General features: G+C 56.3%; 1 protein-coding gene across 2 annotated transcripts in view; it reads left to right on the forward strand.

Moving 5' to 3' along the window:
• Nucleotides 1–569: 569 nt before the first annotated feature.
• The window catches only part of LAMC3 (laminin subunit gamma 3), a gene marked incomplete at its 5' end in the record, with an annotated part of 54,725 nt that continues 41,043 nt past the window's right edge, over nt 570–14,251 (forward strand). For both annotated transcript variants that reach the window (XM_080820700.1, XM_080820701.1), the window contains 2 exons: nt 570–942; nt 13,827–14,131. In XM_080820700.1, the coding sequence (XP_080676826.1) occupies nt 570–942; nt 13,827–14,131 (678 nt within the window). The remainder of the gene's footprint in view (nt 943–13,826; nt 14,132–14,251) is intronic.

A 14,251-nucleotide genomic window follows, 5' to 3' on the forward strand; every position in this document is an offset into this window, starting at 1 on the left:
GGGGTGGGCCGGGAAGGCCTCTCTGAGGGGACACTGTGACGAGACCAGGTACCCTTGGTCACAAATATCTCAGGCAGAAGTGACCAGCGGGAGGACTGTTCAGAGGTCATGGGGAGGCCGAAAGGCGAGGAGCCATCCCACGAATCTGCCTTGGGTGACTTTGTTGCCATGGGAAAGACCAGGCAGTAAGACCCTCTCTCTTAGGCCTTGGCAAGACCCCGGCGAGCCGTTCCCACCTTCTGAGCAGCCACCGACACCGCACAGAGTGCAAATGACCCTGCTTCGTGACCAGTCCCATTTCACAGATGAGGACGCTGAGGCTCCTGGCGGCGCGCTGTCGCCGCGGGGGCCCCGAGGCAGCTGGGGCACTCCCGGGCACGTCCAGCAGGTGGGGGTGAGCGCCCAGGGACCGCGCGGCCGCGAGGTGGGGGCCCCGCCCCGCCCCGCGCCCCGCCCCGCGCCCGGCCCCGCCCCCCGGAGGAGGGGCGGAGGGAGGCGGGTGGGCGCCCACCGCGGCGCAGCCGGCCCGGGCAGAGCGGGGCGCGCACGGGCGTCGGTGCCCGGGGGCCATGGCGGCGGCGGGGCTCCTGCTGGGTCTGGCGCTGCTGGCGCCGCGGGCGGCCGGCGCGGGCATGGGCGCGTGCTACGACGACGCGGGGCGGCCGCAGCGCTGCCTGCCGGTGTTCGAGAACGCGGCGTTCGGCCGGCGCGCCGAGGCCTCGCACACGTGCGGCCGCCCGCCCGAGGACTTCTGCCCGCACGTGGGCGCGCCGGGCGCGGGGGCGCAGTGCCAGCGCTGCGACGCCGCCGACCCCCGGCGCCGCCACGACGCCGCCTACCTCACCGACTTCCACAGCCAGGACGACAGCACCTGGTGGCAGAGCCCGTCCATGGCCTTCGGCGTGCAGTACCCCACCTCGGTCAACATCACCCTCCGCCTGGGTAAGCGCCGCCCCGTCCCCGGACCGCAGCCCGTCGGGGGTGCTGCGCGCCCCGGCTTGGCTGCAGAGCGGACGCGGCCCGTGCCCGCCGCCCGCGTTCCCGGGTAACGGGAAGGGAGGACGGGTGGGTGGCCCCGTGGGGGCTGGCGGGGGCGGGAAGCCTCCCCGGAGCCCTTTACAGAGCAGTGGGTCTGGATGTGAGGGTCGTGCGCTGCCAAGGGGTTGCTCGCTCCTAGACCCAGAGCTTTGTGGGGGACAAGGGGGGACCCCCTCGGGGGGGGTGGGCTAGTCTGCCCTCTGGGGCAGGAGCTCTTAATCGTGGGGGCTCTGGGGGCTCATGAATCCCTGGGGCTGTGTGCAGTGCTGGGTGTGTTCTTGGGGCTAGGAGACAAGGCTTTCACCTCCGGGACGGCTTAGCCCCTGAGCAGGAGCGAAGCTTGCTGTTGGGTGACTGGGCTTGACGGCCAGGCCCAGGCCGTCCTGCCCGCCCGCCCCTCCCTTCCCTCTGCACCTCAGACCCCTGGGCTCAGCATCTCCAGTCTGGACCCAGCCCTTCACTCCCGTTTGGAAATGGGAGTATCCCCTTCCCCTTTGAGTCCAGCCCAATCCAGGTCCTCCCTGGGCCCCAAGACGTGCCAGGCCCTGAGCTGACATCTTATCTATTGCCTGCAGCCCTTTTGGGGGGGGGTTCCACCCGTTTGCACTCCCTTGTCTGTGGGTTTGAAATCTCCCCAAACTTTGAAAATTCAAGTGTTTTTGTAATTCGTTTTGGCTGCTAAATCCGACCCAAGGCTATTTATAGACCTTGTTTATCCTAGTTAGAATGAATATTCATACGTTTTTGCTACTGAAATCTCATTTAAGTACAGCCTGGGGGGGAGCAAACCCAGCTGGGGGTGTTCACACAAGCCGAGGTATAAGGACTACATCATCTCTCTAAACCCTATAAAATTCTGAATTCCAAAACACATCCACAGCTAAGCAGTTTGGGTTAGGGGTTATGGGACCATATCCCCAGTTTTCAGATGAGAAAATTGAGGCTCAGAGAGGTTAAGTGTTTTGACCAAAGGCACACAGCTGCTAAATGACTGGAAAGAAGCAATCATGGGTATCCCAGAGTCAAGCATAAATTCCTTTACACGAGCTCCACCCAGCCATGGAATGGGCTCTTCCAACCCTGGGTGATAGCGCTTCGGGGAGGACTGGGAGATGACATTGAAGTGAGGTGCGGGGGGGACACTGGGCCCCTCAGCAGAGCAGGCCAGTTGTGGGCTGTCACCCCCAAGCAGCTCAGCTCCCCGGGGTTTTGTCACTGTTCCTGGCCTGTCTGGACCGCTAGATGGGGCGGGGTCTCTGCCCAGGCCGGTGAAAGGAAACCAGCGTGGGGAGGGAGTCTGGGGGAGCTGGCTGGACGGGGCTGGCAGAACCCCAAGACCACTGGGGAAGGAATCTGGGACAGGGTGGGGGCCGTGGGGGAAGTCGCTGTTCCATGACAGAGGAGGGGGGCCTGGCTGATGTGTTGCCTGTGTCAGTGGAGCCAGGGGTGGGCAAGAGGCTCTGTCCCGGCTCAGACAAAGTGGGAGGGGCGGGAAGCACCGTGGGGTGGGGTTTGGGGGCAGCTCCCCTTAGCTGAGCACTCGCATGCGGGGCCTTGTGCCTAGCCGGCTGACCTTGCTGAGCTCTGCCTGGGACCCTTAGCCATAGGGAACCTCACACTCGCAGTCACACACATCTACTCACACTTATACACTCAGCCACACACTGAGGCACACTCACATGCATCTACTCATACTGCTGCTATCTATGTCTGCATATCCACACACATCTACTCACACTCATACACTCACATACATCTACTCACATTCGTGTGCTCATCCACACACAGTTGCTCACACTCATAATCTTGTCTATTCACATTGGCTCACACTCATGCTCAGCCACACACATCTATTCACACTCGTTCACCTGCACACATCTACTCACACTCATGTGATCACACACTTGCTCACACTCATATGTACACCCACATATATGTAGTCACACTCACACATGCACACACATTCATGTTCATCGATTTACACCCATGTGCTCAACCACACACTTATCCACCTCACACACATCTACTCACACTCATACACTTGGACACATCTACTCAACACTCATGTGCTCATCCACACACTCATTGACACTCACACACATCCACTCATACTCATATGCTCACCTTCACAGGCACACATTCACTCGCATGTACTCATACTCATACCCACACACCTACTCACACTCACATCCACTCACATGCCCATACCCACACTCGTGTCCACACACTCATCCTCACACATCTACTTATACTCACACATTTATTCAGCCACATGCTCACACTCATACCCGCACACTCACCACTCCATTCACATGCACATTCACTTGCGTCTGCTCAGTCACACACTCACCCTCACACTCCCACACATACTCACTTACTCATTCACTCAAACTCTCACACACGGGTATAGTCACACTCAAACACACACATATGCACAGACACACACACCTCACCCTGACCCAGTGTTCTTTCCATCACCGTGTGCAGCACCAGGCGGATAGGAGGGGCTCCAGAATGTTCACGAGTGGAGAAAGGAAGCCCGAATGAATGGATGGCAGTGTCCCCTCCTCGGTCTGTGCATCTGGACCCAGCTTGGGATCTCGCTGGCCTGCTCTGGGGACAGAGTGGAGTAGATATCGCAAAATGAACTTAGGACGCAGGCAGGGCTCAGCCACTTGCTGGGCAAGTGCTACCGCCTCTCTGTGCCTCCGTGTCCTCCCCTGTGAAATAGGGCTGAGACCGGCCACCTCCCCCTGGTCATCGTGCAGGCTCCATGAAGCTCAGGTTGGCCACGTGCTTACAGGAGCTGTGACAGTCCTTGTGTGTGGCCAAGGCCACTCTGCTGAGAACAGCTCAGGGCTGAGCTTCCCCGAGGGTGGTCTCAACCCAGGGATTGGGAAATGCTCGTGGAGCTGGCTTCCAAAAGATGTCCTGACCCTGGGCCCTGTTTCTGCACTGGGGGTCCCAGAGACCCATAGCCGCCCCAGACTGAGCCCACCTTGGGTACATTCAGCTTCGGTTTGCTCCATGCTGAGCTGTGGATTGCATAATATCAGGGGAAGAGGAGGTCTGGGGTTGTCGTCGGGGTGTTCCCAGCGGAGGCCCCTGTCCTCTCCCCCTGGTCCTCAGGCCACTTCTGCTGGCTCCTCTGCAGGTCCCCCACTCCTTGGGGGCTCGTGGGAGGGGAGAATGGGTGGCTGGCTCTGGCCTGGGGCCCCTGGAAGGAGCGGAGTGAGGGGCCGGGGAGGGAGAAGGCGGCTGGTCAGCCCCGGGATGGAGGTCGCTGCTTTCCCAGCCCCCTGTGATCTCGCAGACATCTGTTCCAAATCCCGGAGTCGCCAAGCTGAGCCTTCCTGTCTGGGATGAAAGGCAGCAGCAGGGTCTGGCGGCTCCTCACCCTCTCGGAGGCCCGGGGAAGCGGGCAGGCTGGGGGAGGGGCTGGGTCTTCGGGGATGAGAGACACGATTCCGTGGGTTCCCACCTAGCGCTCAGAACCGCAGCCCAGTCTGATTTCTTCTACAAGCAGGGAAACTGAGGTTCTGAAAGTAAGGTCAGCTGTCCGGGGTCATGCAGCCAGTACTTGGCATGCCCCGGGGTCCTGCTCAGACCGTGCTTCACGTGGGAACGATAAGCTGCAGTTAGGCTGGTCTGCGCCTTGGCTTTTGGCTCGAACACTTTCTTGGATTTCTGAGAAGCTCCTGAAGTGACAGGAAAACCCACAAGCCCCCAAGCAGGTGCGCACTGAGCCCCGAGAGGGGAGAGCTGCAGGGGCAAGGCAGGTGGGCTCTTGACTGGCCCCTCCCCAGGCTCAGATCTGCCTCTGCCATGTGCAGGCCTTCTCTGTGCCTTTGTTCTGCTGGCTGCCCAAAGCCTGAGCTGAGCCTCGGCCGTGCTGGCCTAGGGGCACAGTCTGCCAGGAGACAGGTTAAGCCCAGGATGACGTGAATGAGGATTTATGCTCTGGGAACACACACGGTTAGTGGGCTTTCCCGAGATCTCTAGGATAGCAGGCTGTCAGAGGAGCAAAGGATCTCTCAGGTCAAGGGGACAGTCCGGGGCCGCCAGGAGACTGGATGGCGGGAGCAGAGGGGACAAGGAGACAGAGAGGCCTGGCCTGGGTGGGGGCTGGATGTCACGAGGACCCTGCTGGCCGCTGCAGAGCCCCAAAGCCGCTGGGTCTCTAGAGCTTCGGCTGCATTGCGGCTTCCTGTCCCGTGGGCGGCCGTGTTTGCGTTGGCTGGGACCGGGGCTGGGGGCCGCGGGCCGCGTCCTCCTTCCTTCTCCCTGGAGGTTCTGGCAGGAACGCGGGGCTCTACACAGACCGAGGGTCAAGGCAACAGCCTTGGTGTGTGTCCACCCACAGAAGCTGCCGTTCCCCGCAGCCCCTGCGTCCAGCTGGTCCCAGCCGCCTCACCCTTGTCTGGGCTGCTCAGGACCGACCCAGGATTGACAGGAGAGAGAAATTCCAAAGCTCAGTTGAGCGCCTACTATGTGCTAGGCCCTGGGCCAGGCCCTTGGGATACAGCCGTGGACAAACCACTGTCTGCCCCGCTCAGCTTAGAGGCGCCCTCCTCCGGGCAGCCCCCTGGCCTTACTCCGTCACAGCAGGTCGTGCTACACTGGGGTTTAGGTTTGTTTGTGTCGAGCCATAGCTCTGAGATGGAGAAGGAAAGCCTGTTTGCACAGCTGCACCACAACGCTCAGCACAGGCCCCCCGCGCAGGGGTGCTCGCTAAACGCTGGCTGTGTGATGAATGAAAGGGCAACCAGCGTTTAGCCGCGTACGTGCCGCCTGCGTAGAATCATTCCAAGCACTTTGCAGGCGTTTACTCCATAAGCCCCGTTATTATGCCCATTCTGCGAGGCAGTAAAAAAGGAAAGGAAGGCGAGGCACTGCCTTCAAGTCCCTTGCCCGGTTAAACCCCCAGGAAGTTAGGTATTTTTTCCGAGGCCACAGAGCAGGTAAGTAGTGGAGCTGGACGTGAACCCCAGCGCGTCCCGGCCACGCCCACGGCACGGTCCCTCGCTGGGGACAAGGTAGCGAGCCCATGAATGCAGGCACGTGCAACTTGCCAGCATTCCAGATGCATCCCAAATGCCTAAGCTGTGGCCTTCACGGGGGTCCCCGCCCTCCTCCTAGTCCTGCCCTGCTCCAGCTCGCCCCGCTCCGGCCGCCTCACCCCTGTCTTCCCCTGCTCCCCGTCATCCCCATGCCAGCCCCGCCTGCAGGAGCGCTCCTGCTGTGCCTGTTGGAATCGTGGTCGACATTCGGGACTCCCCCAGCACCTCTCTCCCAGTATACACCTGAGCCCTCGACCGGGTCGTTTGACATCCTCCTGCATGTCAGCTGTGGGATGTCACACGGGCCTCAAACCTCGGGTCCAAAAGTAAAGGCAGCCCTAGTCACAATAGCCAGAGCCGAAGCGATCCAGCTGTTTGCTGACCGGCAAATAACTACGCGAAACGTGTTACTCACACTTGACGGGATGTTGCACGGCCTGGGGGAGGAGAGGGGTTCTGACACCCGCTGCAACAGGCGTGGGCGAGCCCAGAGGGCATTACACAGAGAAGGACAAGTGCTGGGTGATTTCACTCGCAGGAGGTGAGTGGTGAGTGCCAGGGTGGGGGGTGGGAAGTTGCTCGCCGGGTGAGGACTCTCGGTTTGGGAAGATGAATTCTGGAGATTGGGGTGAGGACCGTATGGCAGTGAGGGTGTATTTACTCCCGGTGAACTGTGTACTTAAAAATAGTTAAGATGGGGGTGCCTGGCTGGCTTCGTCGGAAGAACTTGTGACCCTTGATCTCGGGGTTGAGTTCGATCCCCATGTTGGGTGTAGAGATTTCTTAAATAAAAAAACTCGAGGCGCCTGGCTGGGTCAGTGGGTTGAGTGTCCAGCTCTTGATTTTTGGCTCAGGTATTAATCTCAGGGTCACGGGATCAAGCCCAGCACTGGACTCCATGCTTTGCGTGGAGCCTGCTTATGGAGCCAACTCTCTCTCTTAAAAAAAATTTTAAATTTTATGTGTATTTAAAAGAAAAAAGGAAAGGCATCATCCTCCCATCTCTCCACGCACCAGAGCAAGAAACCTGGGTGTCTACTGGGATTCCTCCCTCCCTTGACTTCAGCATTCACCAGATCACCAGATCACTAGATTGTTCTCTGGAATATCCTCCTCTCCATCATTTTCACTCTGCCCCTCATCTGTTCCCTGATTTATTGTAGTGGCCCCGAATGCCCAGCCACCTCCCTTTGCAAACGTGTAGTTTGTACATTTCAGTCACATCTCAGATCAGACCTCAGCATCCTTCTTAACACAAAGCTCTAGGCAATCAATCAATCAATCAGATGAAACCGTTTGCTCTTCGCAGGCTAGACAACAGGCTTGACGATCTTGATCCATATTTAGGGTGTAGACTCTTGGTGCAAAGATGAGAGAACTGTGATGGGCCCAGCCCTCAGTCCGCCGGGCTCTCATGGTGTCTGGCATTGCGCTCGTGGGAATTCCCCAGCTCCTCGCAGGGCCCACTGTGCCCTAAACTGCCAAGAGCTGGGGTGGGAGAGGAAGACAGGAACAGTGAATGACCGTGATAGGGCCAAGTGATTACCCCATAGGCTGGGAGCAGCTCTCCCCACCTGGTTCTCATGCCCCAGTGGGCAGGGCAGCTTCACCCACACATTCCCAGCTCAGCTCCCCACCCTGCCCCCCCGGCCCCACCCTGGGCCATTGCTGCCCAGATGGCTCCGATTAGAGAGCTTTGTTTTGTTTCCACTTTCCCAAAATAAGCCTCTCTGTCCCGAACTCATTCTGCTTGGTCAGTGCCGGATGTGCGCTGGCTTGGTTTTATGACTGCCCTGGTGTCATCTCTGATGGGCTTTATGTCCCAGCTGGCTGGAGAGGACATGCTTGGTGCTCCTGGTGCGGGTCTGCGTGGCCTCCGCAGTCTTCGTGGGTACCAGCATCCCCTTCCTGGGCAGCCCCTTGTCTCTGGGCACCCACAGATGCCTAGACAGAGGGTAGCCTCATTCAGGGCAGTGACTTTGGGGGCAGATGAGCCTGCTGTCAAGCAGAGACCCAGCTGTTTTCTGCATGATGTTGGGTGAGTCCCTATCTCCTACCCAAGCCTCAGGCTCCTTGTTGTTAAAACAGGCACAGTGATTTAATTGTTGGGGCATATATGGTATAAATAAAGCACTTAGCATGGTGCCTGGCACATGGTAGGTGCTTAGTAAATGCCAGCTGTTTTAGAAGAGACACATTCAGAGGTCATGGCTTGCAGTATCAGTGGCACTGTGAGACCTGCCTGTCTCAGCTCGCTCACTGGATTATGAACTCCTTGAAGGCACAGATCATGCTTCGTCTTTACTTGCTCATATGGTAAGCATTTATTGAGTACCTGCTGTGTGCGGGCACTGCTCGGCTCTAAGGAGTCCCATGCCTTGTCCCAAGAGAGTCACAGACTAGTGGAAGAGAGGGGCAAGGTCCTTCCAGAACTAGATGAAGAAGCCCAGGGAAACTGGGAGCTCTGACAAGGTACCCAAACCCATAGCACTAAGGGTGAGTAGTCGTCACCCAGGAAAGGTGGGAAGAAGGGCATTCCACACTGGGCTGAGGCTGGGGCATGTGGTCAGTTGGCTAAGCCAGAGAGATGCATACAAGACAGCCAGGTGAGGAGAACAGGGAACAGCATTCAGGCAGAGGGAACAGCATATTGGGCTGAGATCTGTGTGCTCCCAAACAGTATTGTCCCCAGGTAACAATGGGGGATGACATTTTGGTCCATTTTTTTCTGGCAGAAACACACCTGTCTTAATCACCCTGAAGCCTCATCATCGCCTGGCGCTTGCGAGGGTGTGGGTTGAGGCTGCAAATTTAATTCTTGTCCACTGCTTAGAAGATCTGGGGGCTGCTTCCTTCCCCAGCCGTTGGGCTGCCTTTGGCAGAAACCTTTTCATCACAAAGCTGGGATTAAGTTGTTTTCTTGGCCCTTCTAATTAACTCTTATAACAGAAAGTCCCCACTGAGTCTGTGTGATGTTCCTGTGTCTTCTCTCACCTCCTGGTTTGGCAAGGAAGAGGAAAAGCCGTGATGTTTCCTAGTGCGTGATGTTGCTTCTTTGCATGAGATCCCAGTGACTGCCTTTTTCCGATCACGCTTCTAGCTGCCAGCTACCTTTTAAGTGGCTCCAAGCTCCCCGCCCGCGAGGTGTCTGGCTGCTAGATGTTTACGGAGGAGTCTGGGCCGTGGGACCCACGGCTGCCTCCACCCAGCGTGCTCTTGAGAACGCACATCTGGGGTGAGTCCCACCCCGGTTCCAGAGCCCGGACCTCGGAACACAAGCAGCCACCGGGCTGCCCCCCAGACACTGACTCAGTTTCCGACACGTGCTTTCTTGTCGGGGGCTTGGCGTTCTGGTGCCAAGCGGAGCTGCGACGGAACTTTGAAAAACATCTGAAACAGAACATGGCGAGGCGGTTGCTTTTCAAAAAAAAAAAAAAAAAGAAAGAAAGATTTTTTTTTTAATGTGTTTTCTCCAGTTTTTAAATTAGAACAAGCTTTGTGAGAGAAAATTAGGAAAACGGAGAACAGTTGAAAAGGGAGAAATGTCACTCACAGCCCTCTGCCCAGAGGGCAGCCACGCCGACTCCTTTGCTGCCTATCCTTTGGGGATTTTTAAATTATAATCTGACGATTCCGACCATATGATCTTCCGTCTTTCTATTCACCATTCTGGCTGAAGCTTTGCCCGTGTGTTACAGGCTCACTGCCGGCTGTTTCTATGGCTCCGATCATCCCGTGAATTTATACTGTTGATTGGACTCTTGAGAGTTACCATTTTTCTCCCGTTCTAAAAACGCCCGGACGCTGGTTTTCACGCACGTAGGCTCCTTCCCTTGTTTGAATGCCCAGAAATGGGGTGATTTTACCGAAGGTTAGGGATCCTTCCTTGGCTTTTCAATCGTGCCACCAACCTGCCTTCCCAAAGGGCCGATGCGCACAGGTAGGGTCCCCGGTTTTTCTTTTCTCACGTGAAATACACATAAGGTAAAACTTGATCATCTTGACCGTTTGTATCGTCATGTGACCGTCACCCACCTACCCACAGGACTTTTTCCTCTTAAACTGAAGCTCTGTTCCTATTAAACATTGATTCCCTTAGCTCCTGGCCCCGCCAACTCGCCTCCCTGTCTCTGCAAGCTCGGCGACCCTAACAAGCGCCTATAAGTGAGATCATGGTATTTGTCCTTTGGTGACTGGCTTAGTTCACTCCACATAATGTCCCCAGGGTCCATCTCTGTTGTAATGTTTGTCTGGATTTCCTTCTTTTTCAGGGCTGAATACTATTCCACATTACAGATAGGCCACAGTTTGTCCATCATCCATTGATGGACATGTGGGTTTGCTTTCCACCTTCCGGCTCTTGTGAAGAGTGCCTCTGTGAACACGGGGGTACAAATAACTGCGAAGTCGTGCTTTCATTTCTTCGGGGTATATACCCAAATTCCAGGATTGTGGGGGTCCTTCCTTTTTTGACTTTTCGAGGAAATGCCAAACATTTTCTTTTCTTTTCTTTTTTTTTAATATTTTATTTATTTGACAGACAGAGATCACAAGTAGGCAGAGAGGCAGGCAGAGAGAGAGGAGGAAGAAGGCTCCCCACTGAGCAGAGAGCCCAATGCGGGGCTCGATCGCAGGATCCTGGGCTCATGACCCGAGCTGAAGGCAGAGGCTTTAACCCACTGAGCCACCCAGGTGCCCCCCTAATCCACCCATTTAAAGTCAAAGTGGGTTTTAGTCTGTTCGTAGAGTTGTGTTTCATCACCCCCTAAAGAAACCCTGTACCCCTTAGCATCACCCCTCAGTCTCCACTCCTCCCCAAGACCTTGACAACCACTCACCTACCCTCTGTCTCAACATCCAGGATAAGTGGAATCATACGATGTGTAGTCTTTTGTGATTAGCCTCTTTCATTTACGATACTGTTTTCCGGGCATATTCACGAGGTGGTATATATCAGAACGCCCTTCCTGGGGCACCTGGGTGGCTCAGTGGGTTAAAGCCTCTGCCTTTGGCTCAGGTCATGATCTCAGGGTCCTGGGATCAAGCCCCGCATCGGGCTCTCTGCTCAGCAGGGAGCCTGCTTCCCCCTTTCTCTCTGCCTGTTTTTTTTTTTTTAAAGATTTTATTTATTTATTTGTCAGAGAGAGTGAGCACAGGCAGACAGAGAGGCAGGCAGAGGCAGAGGGAGAAGCAGGCTCCCTGCTGAGCAAGGAGCCCGATGCGGGACTCGATCCCAGGACGCTGGGATCATGACCTGAGCCAAAGGCAGCCGCTTAACCAACTGAGCCACCCACGCGTCCCTCTCTCTGCCTGTTTTTTTGCCTACTTGTGATCTCTCTCTCTCTCTCTCTCTCTGTCAAATAAGTAAATAAAATCTTAAAAAAAATGCCCTTTTTATTGCAGAACACTGTTTCGCTGTATGACGTACCATGATTTATTAATTCGCGGGTCAGTTGGCCAACATTTGAGTTGCTTCCACTCTTGGGATATCACGCGTGATGCTGCCGTGAACATCCATGTGCATTTGTGTGGACACACGTTTTGCCTTCACTGGGGCACAGGCTCGGGGCTGGAGCCGCTGCGTCACGTGGTGTCCCATGTTGGCCTCTCGAGGAACCACCGGGCTGTTCCCCAGCGGCAGGGCAGGAGGGCTGCAACTTCTCCACATCCTCACCAGCACTTATTTTTATGTCTTTTTGGTTGTACGCGGCTTAGGGGAGAGAAGTGATGTCCCCTGTGGTTCAGGTTTGCGTTTCCTGCCGGCTGCTGGTGTTGGGCAGCTCCTCGTGGGCTTATTGGCCACTTGCGTGTCTTCTTTGGAGAGATGTCTGTTTAGATCCCTTGCCCGTTTTTCAATTGGGTTGCCCTTTTTTTCTTTTTAAGATTTTATTTATTTATTTCACAGACAGAGATCACAAGTAGGCAGAGAGGCAGTTAGAGAGAGAGAGGGGGAAGCAGGCTCCTTGCTGAGCAGAGAGCCCGATGCGGGGCTCGATCCCAGGACCCTGAGATCATGACCTGAGCCGAAGGCACAGGCTTTAACCCACTGAGCCACCCAGGTGCCCCGGGTTGCCCTTTTTTATTATCGAGTTGTAAGAATTGTTTATATATTCTCAGTAAATCACTTCTCAGGTATAAATTTGCAAATACCTTCTCCCATCCTGTGGGTTTTCATTTTCTCAATAGTGTCTTTTTATTTTTAAGATTTTATTTATTTATCTGACTGTGAGAGAGAGAGAGAGCACGAGCCGGGTGAGGGGCAGGGGTGGGAGCAGACTCCCCGTTGAGCAGGGAGCCCGACCGGGGCTCGATCCCAGGACGCAGGGATCATGACCTGAGCCAAAGGCAGATGCTTAACCAACAGAGCCATCCAGGCGCCCCGACAATAGTGTATTTAGAAACACATAATTTTTTACTTCAGTGAGGTCCAGTGTGTCCGTTTTTGCTTCTGTCACGTGTGCTTTGGGAGTCACATGTAGGAATGCTTTCCTGGCCCAGGTCACAAAGACGTGCTTCTGTGTTTCATTCTGAGTTTTACAGTGTTAGTGCTTCCGTAGGACTGAGGTGTTTAATCTGAGGATTGAAGTGGGTAAGGAAGACTGTGGACGGGGACCTGGGCTGGGTCTTCTGTTCTTAGGCTGCTCACTGATGCCCCCTTAAGGCCGATGAGGATGTAGGGACCCTTTTCTCCCAGCCCACTCTGCCCCCCACCCACAGCCCTCCTGCCCATCTGGGCCTCTAGCACAGCTCAGCGTCGTTGTCGGGGTTCTGGATAGTTGTGGTTCTCCCGGGACGTGATGGGGGGAGCTGGGCGGAGAGGAGGGCAGGGCAGAGGCCGAAGCCAGAAGCGCCCCCATGTTGGTGTTGCCAGTGTGAGAGAGGGGAGCAGGGCTGAAGCTGATGGAGGAGGTGGCACTGGGGGAGGGGACGAGCCGGGGGGGGCCGAGGAGCAGCCCAGGAGTGTGACCCAGGAGGCCGGGCTGCATGGAGGCCTAGGGGGATGGCCAGTGGTCCAGGAGGTAAGGCAAGGCCGGGCCCCGGGCTGTGGCCAAGGAGGGCTGTTGGTGAGGTTGCTTCACAGGAGCGGTTCCCGTGGAGCAGCTCAGAGAAGCTGAATTGCAGTGGACTGAGCGCCAAGCTGGGAGGAGAGGCTGTGGGGCCAAGCAGAGGTAGACTTCTCTTGAGAGATTTGTTCCAAGAGAGAAGTTAAATGGACCCCAGAAGAAGAGAGAGTCCTGGAAGGATTGCATTAGGGTTTGGGGGAGTTGAAACGGGGTTTCTCCAGACTCCAAGGGTCTGAAGTCACTGCGGAGGAATGAGCCTAAAGACACAGGTGGTGGAAGGGTTGGCTTTGCTGGGGTGTAGTAAAAGAAATAACTTTCTAATGGTAAAGTAGGCTTCTTCATGATGTGGCAACATCTGGTTGCTAGAGATATCTTGAGCAAAAAGGGTTGGCTGCCTGTCAGGGATGTTACCATTCAGATTCCTGTGCAGGGAGGCAAGTTGGCCTAGGTCAGGGATGGCAGGAAGTGTACCAGTATTTTTCTGTCTGCCTGGTTCCGTCGCCCCAACAGGCATCGCTAATCGATCATGGCACGCCGAGCACAGCACTCCAGACAGCCTCTAATGACCCACCCAAGAGAGTTTACACAACATTGCCATTCCCCGCACCAGGACTCCGACTCTCCCTTCCCTTCTGTAAAATGGGTCCGTGTCTTCCTGCTGCAGGGAAGGCTTACGAGATCACCTACGTGAGGCTGAAGTTCCACACCAGTCGCCCCGAGAGCTTTGCCATCTACAAGCGCACCCAGGCCGGCGGCCCGTGGGAGCCCTACCAGTACTACAGTGCCTCCTGCCAGAAGACCTACGGCAGGCCCGAGGGCCAGTACCTGCGCCCCGGCGAGGACGAGCGCGTGGCCTTCTGCACCTCCGAGTTCAGTGACATCTCCCCACTGAGCGGCGGCAACGTGGCCTTTTCCACGCTGGAGGGCCGGCCCAGCGCTTACAACTTCGAGGAGAGCCCCGTGTTGCAGGTCAGAGAGGAGCCAGGCTTGGCGGGTTGGGGCAGGGCTGCAGGAGGGGTCCCCGGGCCTGGGGGAGCCCAGAAAATTCGCGAGTAGAAGGACACGGGGTCCTATGGGATCCCACAGTTT

Source organism: Martes martes (genome assembly GCF_963455335.1).
Source record: "Martes martes genome assembly, chromosome: 12".
NCBI classification, from domain to species: Eukaryota; Metazoa; Chordata; class Mammalia; order Carnivora; family Mustelidae; genus Martes; species Martes martes.